This window comes from Natrix helvetica (assembly GCF_964273705.1).
Source record: "Natrix helvetica genome assembly, chromosome: 3".
Lineage (NCBI taxonomy): Eukaryota > Metazoa > Chordata > Lepidosauria > Squamata > Natricidae > Natrix > Natrix helvetica.
The window spans coordinates 169288352-169312914 of NC_138549.1; the positions used below are offsets into that span (position 1 = coordinate 169288352).

At 42.3% G+C, this 24563-nt stretch overlaps 2 protein-coding genes across 5 annotated transcripts in view; one reads left to right on the forward strand and one right to left on the reverse strand.

Moving 5' to 3' along the window:
• The window catches only part of DIDO1 (death inducer-obliterator 1), an 87380-nt gene extending 76271 nt beyond the window's left edge, over positions 1 to 11109 (reverse strand). Inside the window, exons 1-2 of one of the 2 annotated variants that reach the window (XM_081949686.1) lie at positions 11031 to 11109; positions 4516 to 4579 (exon numbers count right to left, since the gene is read on the reverse strand). The gene's annotated coding sequence lies outside the window, so the exon portion shown is untranslated. The remainder of the gene's footprint in view (positions 1 to 4515; positions 4580 to 11030) is intronic. The other variant, XM_081949684.1, reaches the window with a different exon arrangement.
• Position 11110: 1 nt separating this feature from the next.
• On the forward strand, positions 11111 to 24266 carry GID8 (GID complex subunit 8 homolog). Of its 3 annotated transcripts, none has more exons than XM_081949804.1 (5): positions 11111 to 11233; positions 18205 to 18334; positions 18861 to 19057; positions 19873 to 20070; positions 21461 to 24266. In XM_081949804.1, the coding sequence occupies exons 2-5, from the start codon at positions 18217 to 18219 to the stop codon at positions 21632 to 21634; spliced, it is 687 nt and encodes a 228-aa protein (XP_081805930.1). In that variant the 5' UTR covers positions 11111 to 11233; positions 18205 to 18216; the 3' UTR covers positions 21635 to 24266. The 3 variants fall into 3 exon arrangements, with proteins under 3 accessions (XP_081805930.1, XP_081805931.1, XP_081805932.1); XM_081949805.1 differs by having other exon boundaries at positions 11111 to 11229; XM_081949806.1 differs by lacking the exon at positions 11111 to 11233 and adding an exon at positions 11463 to 11801.
• The last annotated feature ends 297 nt before the right edge of the window (positions 24267 to 24563 follow it).

The following is a 24563-nucleotide window of genomic DNA, read 5'->3' on the forward strand; positions in this document are numbered from 1 at the left end:
ACCTTGGTTTACCGAGGAGCTAAGGGTGATGAAACGCCACAAGAGACGCCTAGAGAGTCGTTGGAGATCCTCCCGTTCCGAATTTGACCGAGCACAGGCACGAGCATATTTGAAGACGTACCTTGTGGCACTAAGAGCGGCCAAACGTCAACATTGCGCTGCTCTTATTGCGTCTGCAGATAACCGCCCTGCCGCCCTGTTTCGGGTGACCCGTTCCCTCTTGTTTGAGAGACCACGGGAAGCCCCTTTACAGGGTAGAGCAGAGGAGTTTGGGAATTATCTACAGGACAAAGTCGCTCAAATCCGGATGGGATGGACCCCTTTCAGTGGTTCAGTAGAGACGCCCGTTGCGAGTCTTGAGGGACCGCTTTGGGAGGAGTTTGACTCGGTTGCCATCGAGGATTTGGACAGGTTGCGTGGACGTCTGCGACCCACCACATGTTTATTGGACCCGTGTCCCTCCTGGCTTGTACTGGCATCCTGGGAGGTCACGCGTGACTGGCTCCTGGGCCTGGTGAACGCCTCGCTGGGTGAGGGGTCTCTACCGGCCGCCTTGAAAGAGGCGGTGGTGAGGCCCCTGCTCAAGAAGCCTTCCCTGGACCCAACGGACCTAGTCAATTATCGTCCAGTCTCCAACCTTCCTTTTTTAGCGAAGGTTGTAGAGAGTGTGGTAGCACAGCAGTTCCCACGTCACCTGGAGGAAAATGATTATCTAGACCCGCGCCCGTCCGGCTTCCGACCCGGGCACAGCACGGAGACGGCCTTGGTCGCATTGGTTGATGATCTCTGGAGGGCCAGAGATAGGGGTTGTTCCTCTATCCTGGTCCTATTAGATCTCTCGGCGGCGTTCGATACCATCGACCATGGTATCCTGTTGCACCGGCTAGAGGGGCTGGGAGTCAGAGGCACCGTTTTACGGTGGTTTGGCTCCTACCTCTCTGGTCGGACGCAACGTGTGTTGACAGGGGAGCAGAGTTCGACCCGGAGGCCACTCACATGTGGAGTGCCACAGGGATCGGTGCTCTCGCCTCTCCTGTTCAACACATATATGAAACCGCTGGGCGAGATCATCCGTGGTTTTGGAGTGGGATATCATCTGTATGCTGATGATACTCAGCTATACATTTCCACTCCGAACCACCCCAATGAGGCCGTCGAAATGATGTCCCGGTGTCTGGAGGCCGTACGGGTCTGGATGGATGGCAACCGACTAAAACTCAACCCTTCCAAGACGGAGTGGCTGTGGCTTCCGGCCTCCCGGTTCAACCAGGTGCTTCCATCTCTGGCCATTGGGGGCGTCCAACTAGCCCCCATGGAACAGGTGCGCAATTTGGGCGTCCTCCTGGATACCCGGCTGTCCATGGATAACCATGTAACAGCCGTGGCAAGGGGGGCGTTCCATCAGGTTCGCCTGATGCGCCAATTGCGCCCCTAATTGGACCGGGATGCCCTACGCACAGTCACCCATGCGCTAGTGACGTCTCGCCTGGATTACTGCAATGCTCTCTACATGGGGCTTCCCTTGAGATGCACTCGGAGACTACAATTGGTCCAGAACGCGGCCGCGCGGGTGATTATGGGGAGGACTAGATACTCCCCTGTAACACCTCTCCTGCGCGAGCTGCACTGGCTGCCTGTGGTCTACCGAGTGCGTTTCAAGGTTTTGATTATGATCTTTAAAGCGCTCCATGGCACAGGGCCTAGTTATATGCAGGATCGCATCCTGCCCCACACATCCCTACGACCAATTCGCTCACACAGAGAGGGACTTCTCCGGGTGCCATCCGCCAAACAGTGCCGGGGGGCGACACCCAGGAGCAGAGCCTTCTCTGTGATGGGCCCAGCCCTATGGAATGACCTCCCCCGTGACATCAGGATGATTTCCGATCTCCGCTCCTTCCGTGTACAGCTGAAGACCCACCTCTTTCAATTATCCGGCCTGGCTCAATCGCAATCGTAATTTTCCCATTCCTCCAAACTGTTTTTTAAATTGTTCTTAAATATTAATTTTATTGGGTTTTTACAATTGGGGTATTTTAAAGCAGATTTTTAACTGTCTATTGATGTAATTTGCTTCCTCCTCCGTGTATGTATGTGTGTTGTGTGTGTATGTACGTTTGGTGTTGTTATATATGTTTCATGTTATATGCTCCATTGTACGCCGCCCCGAGTCCTACTTGGAAAGGGAGCGGCTAATAAATCTAAATTTATTATTATTATTAATGTTGGCGGAGAAGAAGAGAAGGCAAAGGAAGAGAAGGGAAGAGAAGAGCCTTGCAGGGTTTTTTATAATCTGTTCTGCCCCACCTATCTGTTTCCTGTTCCTGTGTAAGAAATGTATTCTGATTGGTTGCCAGACTCCCATGGGCCCGTGCAAGGGCAACCCTCTAGGGTGAGTTTTGAATTCAGGTTTGATTGAGTTTAGATGCCATGTGGTCAGTTGAGTAAAGGCTTATTATCCTGCCTTAATCCCATCACTCTGGAGTTGAAGAGGAGAACTCTTTATTATGTAAAGTGGAGTAGCTTGGCCTTCTTAATGGCCCATTGACAAAGTGGGGATGGGCCGGAAGCTGCAGGAATTTACTTTGTGTTTAAAATGTGTTTCTCCCTTTTTCATATCCAGGACAATATAATATTCTGCTTTTTCAATATTTCCTAGGATATTTCATTTTTCTGGGAGAGGGCTGGGTGATAACTTCCTACACTATTCTATTCTATTCTGTCTTGTTTTTCTTTGAAGACGTTTCGCTTCTCATCCAAGTTTAGAGCTGAAGAAGCTTCTTGGATGAGAAGAGAAACATCCTCAAAATAAAACAAGAAAGCCCGATTGCCTCTTGTGGAAAAACACAGGCAAAAAGTCACCTTTAAATATAAAGCATACAGTTTTATCCCAATCGCAAGTCAGTATCTCATGCAATCCAGCTCTGCTCCCGATGCCTTTGGAAAGAATACAAAAGTGACTTGCAAGGGGAAGAGAATGTGGAAGCTCTTGTTGCAACGGAGTCAGTAGAGGATATCCTCGGGTTACGACCACAATTGAACCCTAAATTTAGGTTGCTAAGTGAAAGATTTGTTAAGTGGATTTGCCCCATTTTACGACTTTCCTTGCTGCAGTGAGAATAGAATAGAATAACAAGAGTTGGAAGGGACCTTGGAGGTCTTCTAGTCCAACCCCCTGCTTAGGCAGGAAACCCTACACCACGGTTGTTAAATGAATCATTGCATTTGTTAAATTAGTAGCAGGGTCATTAACCAAATCTGGATTTCCCCACTAACTTTGCTCGTCAAGAGTTTCGCAAAGGCTGAACCCCGGACCTTGCAACCGTCATAAATATGAACCAATTGCCAAGCATCTGTATTTTGATCGTGTGACCATGGCAACAGTCATAAGGGTGAAAAACGGTTGCAAGTCACTTTCTTCGGTAACTTTGAACGCTCACCGAATGAACCGTTGTAAGTCGAGGGCTACCTGTATTATCCGTGCCTTTCAACATTTCTGAAGGAAAAATTGCCATCCGTAAGGTTGAAGCCCACGAAATTAAGAGAGTAAGGTCAGACAAGTTATCAAAACACCCAGTCGATGCTCTGGGCATCCAAAGCTGAGAAATGGGCAGCAAAATGTACTTTTCATCACATCAGGGCTGGAAAATCAATCAATCAGGGTTTCAACCCTGAAGCTGTCCTAATCGAAGATATCTTGTCCCCTTCAGTGTTGCCACACTGGAGCTTGAGGGTGGGGGGATTTGAGATAGAGGGGATTTTGTAGCCCAAACAAAATACTTTCTCTTGGGAACCAAGGGCATTCTCACACCTGGCCAGAGGAAGTCAGAGTGATGCCACCCAGTTGTCGGACGCCACGGTGATTGGACCACGGGACCGATTGTTTTGAGAAAGTAGAAAATCTTTTACTTTTAATAAGGTGAAAACCACGGGAGTTTTCAGTCGGTTTTCACCAGATACGCGCCAATATTGTATTTCCAATAAAAGTACAATATTTTTGGGAGTATAAGATGCACCTTTTTCCCTCAAGAGGGTAAAAATCTGGGTGTGTCTTCTACACTGAATACAGCATTTCTGGCCTCCCGAAACCCCGCCCCCTTTGCAAAAATGGCCGTGCATAGCCTTTAGGAGGCTTCCAAAGTGTTCCAAAAAAGGGTGCCTTTTTTGCTCATTTTTGCCCCCCCCCCAGCTCCCAGGAGCATTCTATAAGCCCCCTAAAGGCTATGCATGCCTTCTTTTTTTCTTTTTCTTTTTTGAGAAAAAATTGGTCTGTTGTCATACAAAATGGGCCGTTTTTCGAAGGTCTGCAGAGTGCAAAAACATTTTTTTTTAATTTACCTCTACAAAATCTTGGTGCGTCTCATACTCCGGTGGGTCTTATACTCCAATAAATACAGTATTCTTTCAGGGGTTCAACTGCCTCGGAGTCTTGCTTTGTTATGGATTGATTACTTGGGACCCTCACACAGGGTTTAAACATTCTGTAGCTTGATTCTTGATTTTGCAATAACTGACCTTTTCTCCTGGAAGAGCTTCTGAAGAAGCTAAGCCAAAGCAACATCTGAACTCACCGGCACGTCTTTGCATTCCGAGAGAGAGAGAGAGAAAGAGAGAGAGAGAGAGAAGAGAGAGAGAGAGAGAGAGAGATTTTTAGTGTAAGTGTGAAAAATGGTCATGTCACTTTTTTCAGGGAGGTAACTGTGAACAGTCACTAAATGACTTGTAATAAGTCAAGGACTACCGGTATTTATTTGCTATAATTCTGTCTTCTGCCACATGTAATTTTCCATGTGATGAAGAGTTCTATGATTACTATTCTGAAGTTACCGTATTTTTCGGAGTATAAGATGCACCTTTTTCCCTTAAAAAAGAGGGTGAAAATCTGGGTGCGTCTTATACACTGAATACAGCATTTTTTGCTTCCCAAAACCCCACCCCCTTCACCAAAATGGCCATGCAGAGCCTGTAGAAGACTTTCAGAGTGCTCCTCTTGGCTGGAAAGGGCAGAAATGAGTGAAAAACGGGACGTTTTTTGCTCAATTTTGCCCCCCCCCCCCAGCCCCAAGGATCACTCTATAAGCCTCCTAAAGGCTATGCATGCAATTTGTTTGACAAAGAACGGACCATTTTTGCTTGTTTTGGGGGGGACACCCCCCAGGAGCACTCTGCAAGCCCCCTAAAGGCTATTCATGCCTTTTGGGGGGGGGGAATGGCCTCGTTTTCGTGCAAAAAAAATTTTTTTTATTTGCCTCTTCAAAACCTTGGTGCGTCTTATACTCCAGTGCGTCTTGTACTCCGAAAAAATACGGTAACTCTCCTTTGTTAACTTTGGGATTAGAGAGATGGGTTTTATCTGTTTAGACACCACAATGTTGGTTTGCCCAATACTGTTAAAAGTCAACCCTCCCCCCCAAAAAAAACCCCAAAACATCATTGATCAACTTGGAATACATCTTATGGATTACGAAATGAATTTGTTGTGTCTTTCACTCCTTTCAAATCATTCAAATTCCAACTAATAAAGGTCAGCGACAAAGACAAAATAAAACTTACTACGTGAATAAAGCTACAAACTAGAGCTACAAACTGGAGCGTGCAAAATAAACAGTGTCTAGCTTCTCTTCAGATCTTATAAATCAGATCAGGAAACCCAGAGATTGTGAGTTCTAGTCCCGCTTTAGGCACAAAACCAGCCAGGTAACTTTGGACCAATCCCACTCTCTCAATCCGTGTTAGAAAGCAGTCACAAACCACTTCTAAAATCTTGCCAAGCAACTGCAAGGACTTATCCAGGCAGTCACCAGAACTCAATATTGACTCAAAGTGTAAATGCACATACATTCCCATACACATCCTATCACCGTGATGGTGAACCTATGGCACGGGTGCCACAGGTGGAATGGGGAGCCATATCTGCTGGCATGCAAGCCGTTAGCTCCAGTGTGCATGTGTGCACCGGCCAGTTAATTTTTGGCCTTCGAAAGGGCTGAGAGAGGCCATTTTCGCCCTCCCCAAGCTTCAGGAAAGCCTCAAGATCCTGGAGAGGGTGAAAAACAGGCCCAATAGGAAGTTCAGAAACGAACTTCTGGTTGGCCCATTGGGCCCGCGGTGTGTGTGTGTGTCGCGTGCGCATGCATGGGAGGTAATGTGTGCATGCATAGGAGGAGGTCACGCACGCAGGCGCAGGTGGGCGGGGCACATTGCGGGTGTGGGGCACGTGGTATGCGCTATTGCACGCACATGTACAATTTTAGCACACATTTAGAAAAATGTTCGCTATCACTGCCCTATCACATTTGGCCTGCAGAGCTTCCAACAATCACTAGAAGGCAGCAAATAACAGTACTCTAGGTAGATATTTTAATATCTCTCTGCTGCCATCTAGTGGTCCAGCGTTTACCCAGGTATGGGAGACTTAAGCAAATTTGCTCAAGATAGCCCCAGAAGTGCCTTTTCCCAAAGGCGACTGGACTTTGTGTATTTTTTTTCTCTTGAAGACATTTTGCTTCTCATCCAAGAAGCACCTTCAGCTGAGAAAATAAAGATGCTTCTTGAAGGAGAAGTGAAACATCTTGAAGAGAAAAAAAACACAGGAAGTCCAGTTGCCTTTTGGAAAAAGCACCTTTGGGACAACCGTGACCCAGATGACGAAGTATCTTCATAGACATTTGGCCCAAAGAGGTAAAACCTATTTTACTTAACATTTTCTAGCCCCATCTCCTAATCTGAGGTGAGAGCTACCCTTGGCCCTTGAGGGATACGCAACCATTGAATTTCAGAATTAGTGGATAATTCCAGAATTTTTTTTAAAAAAATGTTTTATTTTATATTTCACTAGTTGGTAACCAGGTGTTGTCCGGCTATTTATTTATAGGGGGATAATGTCCGGACCAAACATAATTTCTAATGTTGGATTTTCCTCTTTACCAAAGGGAACCCTCTTGTGGAGTACTGTGAACTCCACTGCCATGGTATAGTAGGTACAGTAAGTACTATTGTACAGGTACTGCTGTACAGTAGAAGCCATTTTACAGCAGTACAGTAGAAGCCATTTTACAGCAGTACAGTAGAAGCCATTTTAAGGCACAACAGGCTGGATCTTAACAGAAAACACACCCCGAGGGGTGGTTAGGGGTGTCTTACCACCACAGTATTTTTTTCCAGAGAGTAAGTTCATCTGTGTACCAAGTTTGGTTGAAATTGCTCGAGGCGTTCCAGAGTTATGCTGGAACACACACACACACACACACACACACAAACACACACACACACACGATAGATTTACTTATAGTAACATTAAAACCAAGTTGGACAATGAGCAAGAGCAAAGACAAAGAAGCCTTTGAATTATGGATTTGAATATGGTCACTAACTCGACTTCAGGAAGAATAAACATTGATTACTCCTAGATTAAATAAAATTTCTGGAGGCATTGAAGAACAATCAACAAACCTTTTTGCTTTGGTCAAGTGATGATGGCATAGGAAAAAAGATTACGTTGGCAAAACAATCTATAATATGAAGATGATCATTAGACTGCCTTTTTAAAAGCAGCACATTGGCACCAGCGATGGGTTGAAATGAAGGATACATAGTTATGAAAAGTCACACCCAACACAAGGGCATTTAATAACTGATCACTCCCTAGTCATGTAACTTATTACCTTATGTATTCAATAATATATTAAAACTACAATTTGCAATTACGTTCTAGATACCTCTAGGGCAGACTTAAGGCTGATAAGATTCCAAAGGTTGAGCATCCTTATCCTAACCCAAAAAGCAATACGTAAAAGGATTACTATTTTAAAAATTCGGATTAGTCTCCCCCAATTAAATGCCAATTAAATACCTCTAACGTAATATTCATGCAGCCATCAGAATCCTCTGCAAAACATTTGGTGAGCAGGGTTTTCCAGCTGATTGGAATTTGACTGATGGAGTAAAATGACAGTCCAACCAAACCTAATACATATGGAATATGACTATTTATTCATTCAACTTCCTTCATCTCTCTGAAAGATGCTGCATGAACCAATTTCGTTGTATTTAAGTACAATGACAATGAAGATTATACTTACGTGTTGAAATTCTATTACAACATCTGCCACCCAAGATTTTAGCATAGACTACCATGCATCTAACGAGCTGTATTATTTTCAAGGGTCCCTCACTGGTGCCAGTATAGTGTGTAATATGTATATACCATGGGAAAGCAGCGAAAGGGGCTGCGTTTTCACCCTGCTGAAGCCTTGCTGCCTCAATGGGAAAGCAGCGAAAGGGGCTGCGTTTTCACCCCGCTGAAGCCTTGCTGCTGAATGGGAAAGCAGCGAAAGGGGCTGCGTTTTCACCCCGCTGAAGCCTTGCTGCCTCAATGGGAAAGCAGCGAAAGGGGCTGCGTTTTCACCCCGCTGAAGCCTTGCTGCCTCAATGGGAAAGCAGCGAAAGGGGCTGCGTTTTCACCCCGCTGAAGCCTTGCTGCTGAATGGGAAAGCAGCGAAAGGGGCTGCGCTTTCACCCCACTGAAGCCTTGCTGCCTCAATGGGAAAGCAGCGAAAGGGGCTGCGTTTTCACCCCGCTGAAGCCTTGCTGCCTCAATGGGAAAGCAGCGAAAGGGGCTGCGTTTTCACCCCGCTGAAGCCTTGCTGCTGAATGGGAAAGCAGCGAAAGGGGCTGCGTTTTCACCCCGCTGAAGCCTTGCTGCTGAATGGGAAAGCAGCGAAAGGGGCTGCGTTTTCACCCCGCTGAAGCCTTGCTGCTGAATGGGAAAGCAGCGAAAGGGGCTGCGCTTTCACCCCACTGAAGCCTTGCTGCCTCAATGGGAAAGCAGCGAAAGGGGCTGCGCTTTCACCCCACTGAAGCCTTGCTGCCTCAATGGGAAAGCAGCGAAAGGGGCTGCGTTTTCACCCCGCTGAAGCCTTGCTGCTGAGTGGGAAAGCAGCGAAAGGGGCAGCGAGGACGGCTTCCCATGCAGGCAGCAAGGCTTCAGCGTGGTGAAAACGCAGCCCCTTTCGTTGCTTTCCCATTGAGGCAGCAAGGCTTCAGCGGGGTGAAAGCGCAGCCCCTTTCGTTGCTTTCCAATTGAGGCAGCAAGGCTTCAGTGGGGTGAAAGCGCAGCCGCCTCAATGGGAAAGCAACGAAAGGGGCAGCGAGGTCGTTCTCCAGTCGCTTTCGTGGCTTCGTCATCCGGAAGCGCCAACAACATTTCTGCCTCAGCTGCTCCCGGGCACGGCTGACGGATGTATATAATATTATAATATTATATATATATATATATATATATATATATATATATATATATATATATATATATATAAATATAATATAATATATAATATTACATACTATTATTTCATGAAGAGAGGTGAGGCTCTGCCTCCCCTGCCTCCCCTGACCGCACGTCCCTGCCACAACTACATCTGTACTCTGGTGTTGGGAGTACTGAAGAGGTAATGAAAAACAGTCATCAGATAAGGAAAAACTGTTTTAGTACAGGCTGAATTAGCCCCAGAAATAAAATACAGTTTGCCTGTTTGTGGCCTAGGATACAACAAGGGGAGGGGGCTTCATTTGTAGATTTGTATTTATTTTACTTACTAGATTGTTATCCTACCTTTATTACTTCGTAACTCATGGCAGCAAACATATCCAACACTTATTTTTCCTATTCCACTATTTTCCCAACCCCGTGATGTGGATTGGGCTGAGAGAGTGGGCTTGGCCAGGGTCACCTAGCATCTTTCCTGCTTAAGCGGGACCGGAACTCACTGTCTCCTGGTGATTGGGCCAAAGTCACCCAGCCGGCTTTCACATTTCAGTGTTTTGAATGTTTCATATCACTGAGTTGGGCAGCTGTATAAATCTTTTTAATAAATAAATAGACACCCCACTGTAGTTCATGAAGTAAACTACCATTAAACAAACTGTGATTCAGAGTCTCAGCCACCATTAAACCATTAAACAGAGTTAGTCAACCACCATTCAACAGTGATTCTATATGTCAACTATCAATGTACAATCTGATTGTTAACCATTAAACAAGTTGTGATTTAGCGTGTCAACCACCATTAAATAGTGATTCATGGTCAATCACCATTAAACAGATTCAGCGGTGTCAACCACCATCAGTGATTCCATGTGCCAACCACCATCAAAGTGATTCAGAGTATGTCAACCACCATTAAACAGATTCAGAGTATGTCAACCATTGAACAGTGATTGTCAACCACCATTAAACGGTGATTCAGTGTCAACCATTAAACAAACTGTGATTCAGTGTGTCAACCATCAGTAAATAAACTGTGAACAGTAAATGTGATTGTGTGTCAACCACCATTAAATAAATTGATTTTGTCAACCATTAAACTGTGATTCTGTATGTCAACCACCATTAAATAAACTGTGATTCAGTGTGGTGACCATGTAACAAACTGTGATTCAGTGTCAACCACCATTGAACTATGATTCAGTGTCAACCATTAAACAGTGATTCAGTGTGTCAACCATCAGTAAATAAACTGAACAGTAAATGTGATTCAGTGTCAACCACCATTAACTGTGATTCAGTGTGTCAACCACCATTAAATAAACTGATTGTGTCAAACATTAAACTGTGATTCTGTATGTCAACCTCCCTTAAATAAACTGTGATTCAGTGTGGCGACCATGAAACAAACTGCGATTCAGTGTCAACCACCATTAAACTGTGACTCAGGGTGTGTCAACCACCATTAAACAAACTGTGATTACAGAGTGTGTCAACTTCAGGAACCAGACACCAACCACATGAAGGCTCGCTCAGAGGGAACAAAGTACGGATTTAAGAGTTCTTGCTCCGGGCCGAGGCTACGGAAGGCGCCACCCTCTCGTAGATTCCAAACCACTCGCTCCGTCCTCGCGTTCCTCCGGGCAACAACCATTTCCTCTTTTTCCCCTCTCGGGGCTTCCGACCTCGCACTTCCGATCCCTTTCCTTCATTCACGTCTCTATGCCCTTCTCCCCCCCCCCCCCACACACACACACACGCATACCTTTCAGAGGCTCGGCGCGGCGCGATTGGCGGCGGCGTTCTCGCGAGAGGCGCGGCCTGACGAGGTGAGAGCGCGCGGGCGAGAAAAAAAAAGAGAGAGGGAGGGGGGGCGGAGCGGGTGAAGGGGGCCTGGCTGGCTGGCGTCGAGGTCCCGGTGGCGGAGGCGGAGGACGAGGCGGCTGACTGGCTCGCTCACTTCGGTGGGTGAGTGAGTGGCGGAAATGGCGGCCGCGGAAAGGTTCATTCCGGCGAGGGAGCCGCGGCGACGGCTGAGGGGAAGAGGAGCCATCTTGGGGCTCGCTCGGCGCCTGTCAGAGGCTCGCTGGGCCGCGCGGAACGGCCCGCCCCCTCCTGGGCCTGAGGGAGACAGGAAGCCCCCAAAGCTGAGGCGCTCGGAGGCCCAGAGCGCTTGGCGGCCGCCCGCCCGGCCTACCTTCTCCACACACCCTCCCGGCAACCCCGCTCAAGCGACGACGCTTCCCGAGGCGCCTTTCCCGCTCTTCTCCCCGCCACGGGTTAAAGCTGCCCCTGGGAGGAGTGTAGGAAGAGCGTCCCGAGGAAAGAGTGCTTAGGCCTTTAGGCCTCGGGGACCGAGCTCCGAGCGGCCCAAAATTGGGGCTCGCCGCCTCTTTCAACCCCGAGAGGAAGAGATGCTGCCTTCCTAAGCGAAACTCGGCCAAACTTAGAGGGAAAATGGATAGTATTATTTCTGTCACTCGGATACCTAACGTAGAAAACGGCTTGGCGGGTGCTAGTTTCCGGCCTTCTACAGGTTGTGCCTCGATTTACAACAGTTCGTTTAGTGACCATTCAGGGTATAGGGATTCCTGCTTGAGCAGGGGGTTGGAAGGAAGGAAAGTCCCAAAGGTGCTTTTTTCAGGAGGCAATTGGACTTTCTTGTCTTTTTTTTCTTTTGAAGACACTTCTCATCCAAGAAGCTTCTTCAACTCTGACTGGGAATGGAAGGATGATTATTCCTGGCAGAGAGCTGGTCATTTGCAATCTTTTAGAGGGTCCTTCAAGCCCATGGAAGTTTATTTGTGTCCTCAGGGTCACCTGAGGGGTGGAAATGGTTCCTGTAGTCTGCAATTTTTTCCTCTGGAAATCCATTCCTACTCTGTGGAAACCAGATTCACTTAACCGCAGTCACTTGTTTGAAATAGTATAGGGTCTCCTGCTTGAGCAGGCGGTTGTACTAGACTAGAACAGGGGTCACCAACCTTTCATACCTCAGGTACCCCTAAATTCATAATTTCAAATCCCCCGGACCACTAATATGATTTTTTAAAAACAATAAATAATATTTAGTGCAATATTAAAAATGCAAATAATTTTTCTGCGGACCACCAAAATTTTCTTGCGGACCACCAGTTGGTGACCCCTGGACTAGAAGACCTCCAAAGTCCCTTCCAACTCTGTTACCCTGTATTCCTTTCTCCCCAAATACTAGATCCTTCAAGAGATACAGGTAATCTTTAACAACAGCCCATTTAGTGACATTTTAAACGGTACTGAAAAAAGTGACTTACAACCACTTTTTCAACTTAAAAACCATTGCAGCATTCCCTCGCGGCCACCTAATTTACATTCGGATGCTTGGCGGCTGACTCATATGACCGTTGCAGTGTGTTGGGGTCGCGGGATCACCTCTTCAGCGACCCCTCCGACAAGCAAAATCAACGGGGAGACCAGATTCACTTAACAACCATGTTATGAATTTAACAACAGCAGTGATTCACTTAAGAACTGTGGCAAGAAAAGTTGTAAAGCGGGACCAAGCTCATTTAACAGATGTCTAAATTTTGGACTCAATTTCAGTTGGGAGTTGATTAAGCTGTAATTGGATGAAGAGTTTCTTTACTTTACTTTATTTTAAATTTCTAGACCGCCCCCTCTCCCAAAAGGGACTCTTCCCTTTCTGAAAGATGGCTGTTGGCTGGGTGTTGTCTTGGTCGTTCATAGAATATAATAATTCATTTTGGAACTTCTTGGAAGTAAATGGACTCTAAATGGCTCATGTAGGATTTATGGGAGACACCAAGCTCTCAGTCTAACAATGAAAATTGCAAACAAATTTGTGCCATAAATAATGGTAGAGTCTTGTAAAGATGATGTTGGTGGGTATTTTTTTATTTTTTTATCTCATCCTACAAGATGACTCTCGGGTGGCACAATATGTTTCTAAGATTTCCCATTTCTTTGGTTCCATTATTAGATGTCCACCACTCAACTTTTCCTATACTTGCATGTTGTTGTTAGGGCCATTTCCACTAACTCATGGATGTTCTTTTTGTAGAGCTATTTAAGTACAAATCATGATTATCGTGACTCAGCAGGTGGCAGCACCTGACTGATCTTGCCTCAGCAAAGAAGAAAAGCAAATTGGACCTGAGTGAAGGATGGGAGACCATCAAGAAATGCCAGGGTTGTAGGCTGAACGGGAAAGTAAAATTAACAATTGTGGGAAAAAAAGCAATGATAAGTCACTTTCTTATTGCTGCTAGAAAAACTACAGAAATGCTTATGTTGGTGAACTCTGTTAGCTATATATGCTATTTGAGAAAAAGTTAGCTAAAGTTCTAGAGCTAACATTGTTTGTAATTCTAGTAAGTTCTTGAGCTTCACTTTCTAAAGTAAAAAAATCCTTTTTCACTTAGGCTTCCCTTGCCATTCTTCCAGTCATTTTTTTTCAAGCTGGGGCAGTTTAAAAAGTGGTTTTTAGTTATAGCAGTATAGGTCTCTTAAAGAGAAGAGAACAAGAGATTCTGAGTATGCAGATAAACTTGGGGCATATTTATGTCATGGCAATTTGCTTGATTACTGCGTGCTTAGAGATTGTTAAGAGATGAGCTGTGAACCAGAAAATCAAAATTGTCCTCTGCTATTTCACTTCAGTACATTTCTTTAAGATAGTCAGCATTTCCTAACTTTTCAACTGCTGCTCAAAGATAAGACTCCAACAAGATAGATGACTATTATTATGCTTTATGGTATAAGAATTACTGAAGTAAACACCCCAGAGCTTCTACTTTGCCTTTATTCATGTTTAAATAATTTCAGATAGAATTACATATTTTGATGAATGGTCATTCAGTATTTTTTATCTGTCTTCAATATTCCTATATTAATGAATTGCTATCTTAAATTTATCCTGAAAAGATTTGAAGTCCCCATCTTGCCACTTCTGTATGTCCATATATGTTGGGGAATGAACAATATTGTTGGTAAGCTATGGCATGTATCGTGTTGGGAAGCAAATAAATATGATATAATAAGTTATAAATATAACTCCCTGATTAAACTGTTAGAGCCTGTGAATCTTAAGGAAGTGGACAGGTTCTTAGTGCTGTTAGCATTGCCACCTGTATGTAAAATTCATAGCCCTTCTAGCTGGAAAGGCCAGCTGTAATTGAATTTGAGTAGTAGCCAATTCGTCCTTGAACAAAGGCATAGTGAAAGAGCTGGTGGTACACCCATCCTCAAAATACATTCAGTGGATGCAATAATACTGCACAATTTCTGCCTACTCCCCAACTTCCTTTGGGGCTGCAGGGAAAGAGTATTGAGAAGATGGTTGGGCTCAACTCAAGAGGGGTATAAAAGAAACACATTATCTGGACCATTTTGAGTCACCCTTTTAGGCCAGGATATTCTACTGAGGCAGCATTGATTACATTTGTGGGTGATTTCTGGTAGAAGAAGGGTGGTGCAGTTCTCCTGACGGTTCATCTCTTTGATGACTTCCTGCACCACTGATCATTATTCTTTGGACCAGTTTAGTATTTGAATATGGAAAGCTGTTTTGCAATAGTTCTTCCTTCTCTGCAGCCCATTCCAGTCAGTGGTGATAGGGAAAGGCAGGTCAAACCCATGGCTCCTACTTTCTGGAATTCCTTAGTTTCCACTTCACCCTAACATGTACATGAGTATGCACAATCTATATGAACATCCATAATGGCTTATGGTGTTATGGAGGCAGTTATCATTGGAATCCATGTGATGCGGTGCTGACCTAGTACCTGGAGTTTTTAGTGTCTGGCTGGGGAGAAACAGGATCAACCCTAGCAAGATAAAGTGGCTTTGATTCAGGCATTGGGCACACCGTCTTTTGTTCTCAATTAAGTTCTATTTCCCCAGACCGAACTAGTACAAAATTTGGGGATCCTTTTGATTCATGGCTCCTAATGAAAGAGTGAGTGGCAGCTATGGCTGGAATGATTTTTGCAGGGATCAACTTTATGTGCTAGCTAGTGTGATCATTTCAGGGCCGACAGACCATTCTAGTGCTTTAAAGTACTGCAATACACTCTAGGTAGGGTGTCAAAAAGGATTCCACAGCTCAGCCCTGAGGTTCATTTCTGTACTCCTTTTGGGAATTATTACCAAGTAAACTTTCTGGACATGTCTGAAATTTGAAGATAGCTTTAGGTAACCATTTGATAAACCCCATATCAGAAGATATCTTAGTGTCTTGTCAAGAATGATAGTAACTCTGAAGGAGACCTAAGCCATAAGGAATCCTGCCCATTGGTAGTACTAATATTGAAAGAGGAATTTCTTGTTTTACAAGTGTGTATAAGATTGAAGTATAGAATGAGAGAACTTGAAATTGTTGCACCAGAAATGTATATTAAATTGCATATTTTTAGGAATATATGATCTTAGATTTATGAAATTGGTCACTTTAAATCAGATTAGTATATGAGATTATGTAAAGGAATAGATAGCAATATTACTCGAAAAATGCTTAAGTATATATAACTTATCAGCAGATCAATCAATCAGAATAGCGCTAGAAGGGACCTTGGAGTTCTTCTAGTCCAACCCCCTGCTCAAGCAGGAGACTCTACTATTTCAGACACGTGACTATCCATATAGAGTAGAATTTGTGATTTTACAGTGAATATCATGATTTCCACGTTCATATGAGGTAGAAAATATTGACAAATTCTTCAGCAAATAGGGCTAAAAACTGTACAGTCTTAACAATACAGTACAATATTTTTATTGGGTGAATGGAATGCAGGTCTTAGGAAAAAAAAGTTTTATAAAGAGAAGTGTTTATTGCTGACGCTTGCTTCAAGTTTCAGAAATGCAGATTGTGTGCATGAATGGCACTGAGGGCCCATGACTGTAATGGGCTTGATCACATAGGTAACAAACACAGGAGAAGGAAGTGCAATGGAATAAGACAGAAATTTCCAGAAACAGACTAAAAGTTGTTGGCATTTTATCTGTATAATTTATAGAAACATAGTAAATTAAAGAGAGTAGGTATGGCAGCAAGATTTGTTCTGGAAGATACACAGTGAGAATATTACTTCATACACATCCAGTATGCTTACCTTATATATGAAAGAAACTTGAACAATGGAGAGAGATAAGAGATGTGGAGAGAGATAAGAGATGTTATGAAAATCAAAGTGGGAAAATAATCCCCAAATTTGTAACAACAAAAGATTCAAGTGGCTTTTAGAAGAAATTATAACAGACAAGAAAACAAAGAAGCTTCATTAAATTATATAAATGTATAAATTATAAATTACAGAAATGTAGCATTTTCGGTGTCAAGCAATTGTGTCTGAGGCTCTATATACCTCAGTTAAGATTGTCAGAAAGTAGGGGAATATAGTGCAAAAGTGAAAGATAGTTTTAAGAACAGAGAAATTGCAAGGAAATTTATAACTGATGGGAAGATACATTATAGATACAGAATTTATTCATTAAAAAAAAATAGGGGCATGCATCTTATATATATAATAATCCAGGGTGGCCCCATAAGCAGGATCAGTAAAACAAAATAAGATTTTAAAAAGCAATACATAGCAACAATGCCCTGTGATGCCCTGTATAACAATGCTTCCACCAAACAATTTCATTCTATATTTGCTAAGCATTCACACCATAACTCCATGCCTGGGGGAAGAGTCAGCTCCTTGTGGCTTATAGAAAAACAAAAACACTTAGAGGGACTGTACGCAACAGCTGACTGCAATAGAAAACAAAGTGCAAAATGCAGTGGACCAGCTGTAAAGTCCTAGGTGTTGCTGAAATGCCTGTTGTTTAAAGTTAAGGGTGAAAGGCAGGTAAAAGTGCTAACGGTTCTGTGTCAACAAATATTATATGGCCTAGAGGTTGGAAAATAAGCCTATACCAAACAAAAAATATATGTAAGGCAATGTGTAGATTGCCAAACCAGGCTAATTCCTCACACAAGTCAAAATATTACTTAAAATCTTACAGAGTAGAGCCATAAGGAGAAGCAACTTTTAGAAAAGGCAGTAGGCTACAAGGTCAGATAGGTAACCTAAGATGGAATACAAAGACAGAAAGTGGGATTTTCTTTTGCATTATTGACTACAGCAAGGCTTTTGTGTTAAACGTACCAGAATCTAGGTTAATGGGTAATATACCAGAACACACTAAATATATTCTTCTGAGGGCTCATTATTATGAGCAAGAAGCCATTGTAAGGACTGACCCTGGAGAAACAAAGAGGTACAGAATAGGAAAGCCAAGGATGCATATTGTTTCCATATCATCTGTACAGCTTATTCAAGGAATAGAAGAATGGTAAGTTTGGATGAAGTGACAGCTCGAGTCCAAATAGGCAGCTAGAACATAATCATCTTGAGAGTGGCAAGTGACAGCAGCTTGTTAGCCGAAAACAAAGAGGAATTTGAAGAAATTGTTAATCAAAGTCAAAATGATAGATTCATGTCATCTAGCATGCTTATTGAATTTCCATTTGACAGCAGAGAGGTCCACTAGAAAATGCAAGTCTTTCATCAGACAGCTGCATTTAATGTTATGACTGCAAATTAAACTTTTACTTTTTGATGCCACTTTTTTTTACTAATGCTAAATGATTAGCTATAATGAAATCTCATTGTAATTGACTATTGGGGTTGTGTGTCCATCATTCAGAAAGTATGTCAGCACCGCAATTTACATCACTTGAGTAATGAAGTACCTGTGGTTCTGTAAATATTGCAAAGCATATCTTCTGCAAAATAACATTGTTTCATGGAAATGTGGACTACTACATGCAAAGTCTCTTGTACTGAGATCTGGTAAATTCGGGGTTCACTATATTTTTAAATTGTTCTTGTTTCATCTAACCAAGGTTGTGTCTCAGCACTCAGATAGATAAAAATCTCCTCCTCTCTTTCTAGTGAAGGACAAAAATGAGTTATGCAGAAAAACCCGATGAAATTACAAAAGATGAGTGGATGGAAAAACTCAATAATTTACACATCCAAAGAGCTGACATGAATCGCTTAATTATGAACTATCTCGTTACAGGTAACAATCACTAGATTTATGATTGCCTCTTAATTTGAGAATGGTATTTAAGAACGTTTCCAGCAGGTGTTTATATTCATTGATGGCACTCTGCTAGAAGAGTCTGGTGAAGACCAAAAACACAGCTGCTACCCACTCCATAACCTGTAATTATGTGCCATATTATTATATAAAATGTGAAAAAGTTTCTTAGGTTTTAACAATATAGTCTGTTCCTACAAGCTTACGGACAAAAGGACAAGTAGAAAAAAGAGGAAAAGGAAGAAACAAGGAAGGAGTCCTACATAGCTACTATTTTTTTCAGAAAGTTTTTATTAACTGGCCACTGAGGAAGGTAGTTTTGAGAAGTGGCTTTAATAAAAGAATTAGATCTTTTAATCTTTTTGGCCCTTTTATTTTTGCAGTTGGAAATTTCAGCTCCCTTTTTATTGTAGAAACAAAAACACCAAATGTCATTCAATGCCAAAAGCCTTGTAGATGACTTTTTTTCCTTTCATAACCGGTTTCTTCTTCCATTTCATTTCAGAAGGTTTTAAAGAGGCTGCTGAGAAGTTTCGAATGGAATCTGGAATTGAACCCAGTGTTGATCTAGAGACCCTGGATGAAAGAATAAAAATTCGGGAGATGATCCTCAAAGGTCAGATCCAGGAAGCCATTGCACTGATCAATAGCCTTCATCCAGAGTTATTAGACACAAACCGGTACCTTTACTTCCATTTGCAGGTAAGCTAACAGATTTAAAGAAGCAAGGATTACAGCTAATGTATCTAAATAATAAATTTAATGGTTATTTAAGAACTACAATAATTGAATTTAATTTATTTTAAGGTGTAGGATATACATTTTGAATGCCCTTTGGGAATATACTTGTGATAGCTAAAACATGAACAGTAGAACTGTCTAGATAACGGGTGTCAAACTCGCCGCATCACATTGCCATCATGTGACATTTTGCAACATTTTCCCCATTCCTGGAGCTGGGGTGGACGTGCCTCTATGTTAGGCATCCGGCCCATGGGCCACCAGTTTGACATCCCTGGTCTAGATGTTCCAATCCCGTAACAGTATTATGCACATATTGGCTTTGACATTAATCTGAATCAATTTGAAATTGGAATTGGTGAGGATTTGCTGTCCATGTTGTAGATACTCTTAAAAGCATTTAAATGTATTTTCCTGTGCAGTTCTTTAGCTGAGCATTAAAACTCCAAATACCTTAAGCCTGAAAAGGCAATCTTTGAACGATAGAATCACGATAGAGAGGTCTAGGAAGTGTCCACATTCTTTTTTATTGACACGAGAACAACTTAAAAAGCTAAGTTGCATAGCTTTGCTTCTGACCGTTAGATTTTTTAAAATTATTATTTAAAGATGTTTAATCAAGGCCGAATATTCAAATGATGCTTGCAATATAGGAGAGAAAGGTGCTCGCTTTGGCAGCACATGTACTAAAATTGGAACGATGCAAGATGATTAGCAATATAGGAGAGAAACTGTGTTTAACTTCCTATTGTTTTTTTTTTCATTGATCTGTGCAGCAGCAACATTTAATTGAACTGATTCGGCAGCGGGAAACTGAAGCTGCTCTGGAATTTGCGCAGACTCAGTTAGCAGAACAAGGAGAAGAGAGTCGGGAATGTCTGACGGAGATGGAGCGCACCCTGGCTCTCCTTGCTTTTGATAATCCAGAGGAATCCCCTTTTGGAGATTTGCTCAACATGATGCAGCGACAGAAAGTAATTACTAGTTATGGAACTAAAATTAAAAGATTGCAGGACTCTTAACTGCTGGTGCATCTACATTGATCTCCTAGTGTGTTGTAGGAAATATGTGGCTTTATGTCTTTTTAATAGTTAAGGCTTGCTTAACTAGCTAAATTGCTTAGTTATGTTGGAAGAAAGGCCCATCTGGGTTCAGTTCCAAGTGGGGAGAAAGACCCTGGAAATATGGCAGTTGTTTGGAAAGATGGTTTTTAATGGTGGACAGGATGACATGGTTTGAGGTCTTGGTGGAAAGGGGATCACATGCCTTGAAGATCTTGGCGAAAAATGGGCAGAGTGCCTGAGTTTCATACCCTCTCTTAGGCCCCGCCTTAGAGCTTCCTGTTCCTGTGTAAGAAATGTATTCTGATTGGTGGTCAGACTCCCAAGGGGTGGGGGTCTTAGCTAACTCTGTAGGCTGTCTGTCTTTTGAGTCCCAAGCTTGGCTGAGCTGTTGCTGGGTGATGATATAATGAAAGGGTTTTGGCCAATTCCTGTTATGGCTCTGCCTGAAGGAGGTAGATCTTTGTTATATAGAATAGACTGGCTCAAGCCTTAATGGTTCATTGACAAATGTGGAATGGCTGAGTTTCTGCCTCCCTTTTAGGAGGAATATTCTGTCCTTTTAGTATTTCCTAAAATATTTCATTTTCCTAGGAGAGGGGTGGGTGCTAACTTCCTACAGTTAACTATTATTTTAAGTAATCAGTTGTGAGGATTCAACTTGAGTGGTGAAGTAAATATGCTTGGGAATGATGAATATAAAGAAGAAATTACTGCCTACTTTTCTAGTAGATAACTATAACAATAGTAGAGATTCTAAGACAGGAGAATATTTGTTGCTCAGGGATGACATAAGAGGGGTCCTTGGTCAAGCACTTGACTAGCACTGATGATGTTACCTAGTTGGGTAATGAAATGTCTGCAAAAAAAAACAAGCTCACAGAGCACCAAGGACCCCTCATAATAATAGAGATCCTTGCCATAAAAGGTTTCGTGGTATCTGCCCCAAATGGAACAGCATACAATTGTAAAATAAACCTCCTATTAGTGTAGTCTAGTGATTAAGGCACCAGACTAGAAACCAGGGAACTGAGTTCTAGTTCTGCCTTAGGTACCAACGCCGGCTCTGTGACTTTGGGCCAATCATACAGTCTCAACCCAACCCACCTCACAGAGGAGGAGTTGTGGGGGATATGCGATCTGACAAGCAAAGTCAATGAGGAAGCCAGATTCACTTAACAGCTGCCGTGATTCATTTAACAAATCTGGCAAGAAAGCTTGTAAAACGGGGCAGACCTCAAACTAACTCTCTTGCTTCACGGAAATACGTTACTAATCTAAGTTACTTGTCTTTTTCCTCTAGGTGTGGAGTGAAGTAAACCAAGCTGTGTTAGATTATGAAAATCGTGAGTCAACCCCCAAACTGGCTAAATTATTGAAGCTACTACTGTGGGCTCAAAATGAGCTGGACCAGAAGAAAGTAAAATATCCCAAAATGACAGATCTCAGCAAGGGGACAATTGAGGAACCCAAGTAAAATGTGCAGTTGGACACTAAATCTCACACCTGCACAGTGATTATACATTTTTAATCAGTCTGTGACTGAAATATTTTTACTACAGTTCAGGACTTTTGCAATTTGGTTGTGTGTTTTGTTTTGTTTTGTTTCTTTCCTTGGCAAGCATACGTAAAGGGAAGGGGTCCCTTTTAAAATGCAGAAAATAAGCATTGGAAAAGCATTACATCACTTTGTCCATCTGACTTAGGCTGTGCACTGTCGTCCTTTTTTTAGCCAAATACCAAGGTTCTTTTTTTAAATACTGTGCTGAAGGTTTGCAACGTCTGGCCACTGAAGCATATTTTGGTAGCCAACGAATTGATGTTAAAGCTCTTGGCAACTCTCCAGTTAAACTTCACCTGTTTTTCACTTGAAACATGGACTTATTTCTGTGTTAATTTATAGCCAAATATGCATTCCCTATTTATAAGCTAGCGATTGGTTAAAAGTGATCATTTTGTAAGCCTCCTGCCAGTGTTGTTTACTGCATAGACTATAGTATAGAAAGCTTGTAAGCTGTAATTGAAGATAACTGCCCTTGCTTTTCACACCTTGGTGACTTATTTATATGGGGGCTGAATGTTATGTTCATGATGGGCCTAGTTCTCTCAGAAGTGTTGCTAAAAATAAAAGCATTTTCTTTTGTAGTTTTCAAGAATGACCAAAATAGCCTCCGACGAAAGACATAATCACATTATAGGTAGGCGTTCTTTCCCCATAGTTTCTTTGTGGTTCTATTTCTTAATGCCAGTTGCAGTCCTTATACTGCTAGGGGTGACAATTACAACCTTAAAGCCTGTAATGTATTTAATGCGGAGGATATGGAATTGGAAATAATGTTAGCCATTCCCAGTAAGAAGAAATAGCTTAATGTAAACCCAGTGGAATAGTATAAATATTCGGGGGGCCATAATTTTTAAATGATGGAATTATTTAACAGTTTCATTCTTACCTTGGGTAAATAAGTACTTTGATTTTACAACTCCTCCCTGGATCTCCCCTCTTTATGGCTGGAGTCATGTTATCATGGTTAGGATTTATTTCTGCCCTTGTTAAAGCCCCTGTAATTCCATGACTTATTTCTTACTCAGTTGCTGCGTTGCAGTTTCCTTTATGGATGGTTAATGGCAATGCAAGGCTGGTTTAAAAACATTGTTCCCCTCTTAGGCTGGTAGTAATAAATGTTAATCTGGCCAGTTTTAAGATTACCATCTTGCAACTAACTCAGTCATCTCCAAGGTTGCTGAAGCCTAGGTATCTCCAGTTGCCAAGTTGTTACTAATCTTATTGCCAGCTAGGATAAACCTGTCTCTCTGTGCTCATTTTACACATTTTTCTGCTGAAAGAAGGAAACAAAAATGAGAGTAGTTCACTTTGGTGTAGTCTAGTAGTACCAGTGCTCTTGGTGAGTAAATGAGCAAGCTATAGAACATAAAGGTTTGGTTTTCAGCAAGGTTTTGCTATGGCCATTGCTTGGTGTAATAGATTACTAGAATCTTCTCTATATTCTTCATAGCAACAATTGAGAGTGACACAACAGAGGGATATGTATCTGTATGCAGCTGCATTCTGAGTAAGGCCCACGGGTAGACTAGTGTGAACAGTAGTTCGAAGATAAGATGGCACTTGTATTTTGCACTGATGCTTGTATTGCCTATCGGAGAGACTGAAAACTACTTAACATTTTGGGATTTTAGTGTCCTGGGTTATTTTATATTCTTCGGGAATGTTTCCTAACAACTCAACTTGGCCTCATAGGTTCTTTTAATTACACACATCTACACTGAAAGTCAAAATGTCTAGGCTTTCTTCAGATAACAACCAATTTATCTTCCCTCTTCTGGAAATGTAGAAAGTATAAAGCAGGGGTTTCCAAACTTGGCCATTTTTAAGACTTATGGACTTCCAACTTCCAGAATTCCCCAGCCAGAATGGCTGGCTGAGGAATTATGGGAGTGGAGGTCTACAAGTCTTAAAGTGGCCTAGTTTGGAGACCCTTGGTTTAAAACATCAGCTTTCAGTGTAGTCCTGACCAACAGCTGGTTTCTCTACCAGATATCCTATGTTGCAGCCATGTTTAAGAGGTCTTTCTGTTCAAGCATTCTATTGAAGCCATGGTTGCATAATAACTGGAATATAGAGTGTTTTAAGAGCCAAATATGCGATATAACTATGACAAGTTTACTTAATTTGATTTTTGTTAAAACATCTCACACTGAAGCAGCTTTAATCTGTAAAGGTTTCTTGGATTTAGAGAAAAATATTTAAAATGGTATGAAAGAAAGCTATGCATTTTACAGAGCGTGGAAAGGAGTAGTCCCCGTGGTACTTTTAGGGATCTTTATATTCACATGTATATAAAATAGTTTGCATATACAAATTATAATATAATCAATTTGAATTATTCTCAGATGGGGAGGGTGTAAAATATAACTTATGAAAATATTATTCACAAAAATAAAGCCCCACAGCCCTCACTACATAAATGAATTTTTTGTCATACACATGAGAAATGTCTTACTTAGTGGCTGTGAAAAATGGTTGCAATTTATCTCCATAATGTTAGATCACCACTCTTTAACTGCTTAGCATTAAATACAACTTTGATCAATATGTTTTCCATTTGGTTTTTCTTCTAGTTTCTTTTTATGAACCTCTTTGTAGAAATAATATTTCAGAGAATGTAAGTGTGCTAATCACTCCTATCAGTCTGAGTAAGATTTGCAATCCATGTAGTGAAGTCTGTGTTATATATGTACATCATGTGTATTTTTGAGGGGTGTGTGCAAAACATCTCCGATTCAAAACGGTTCTTCTGGCTACTCCACAAGGGATACAAGCTTGGAAGGTAGGTTCAACCTTCACAGCAGCATATATAAATACAGGTAGTCCTCAACTTGTGACCACA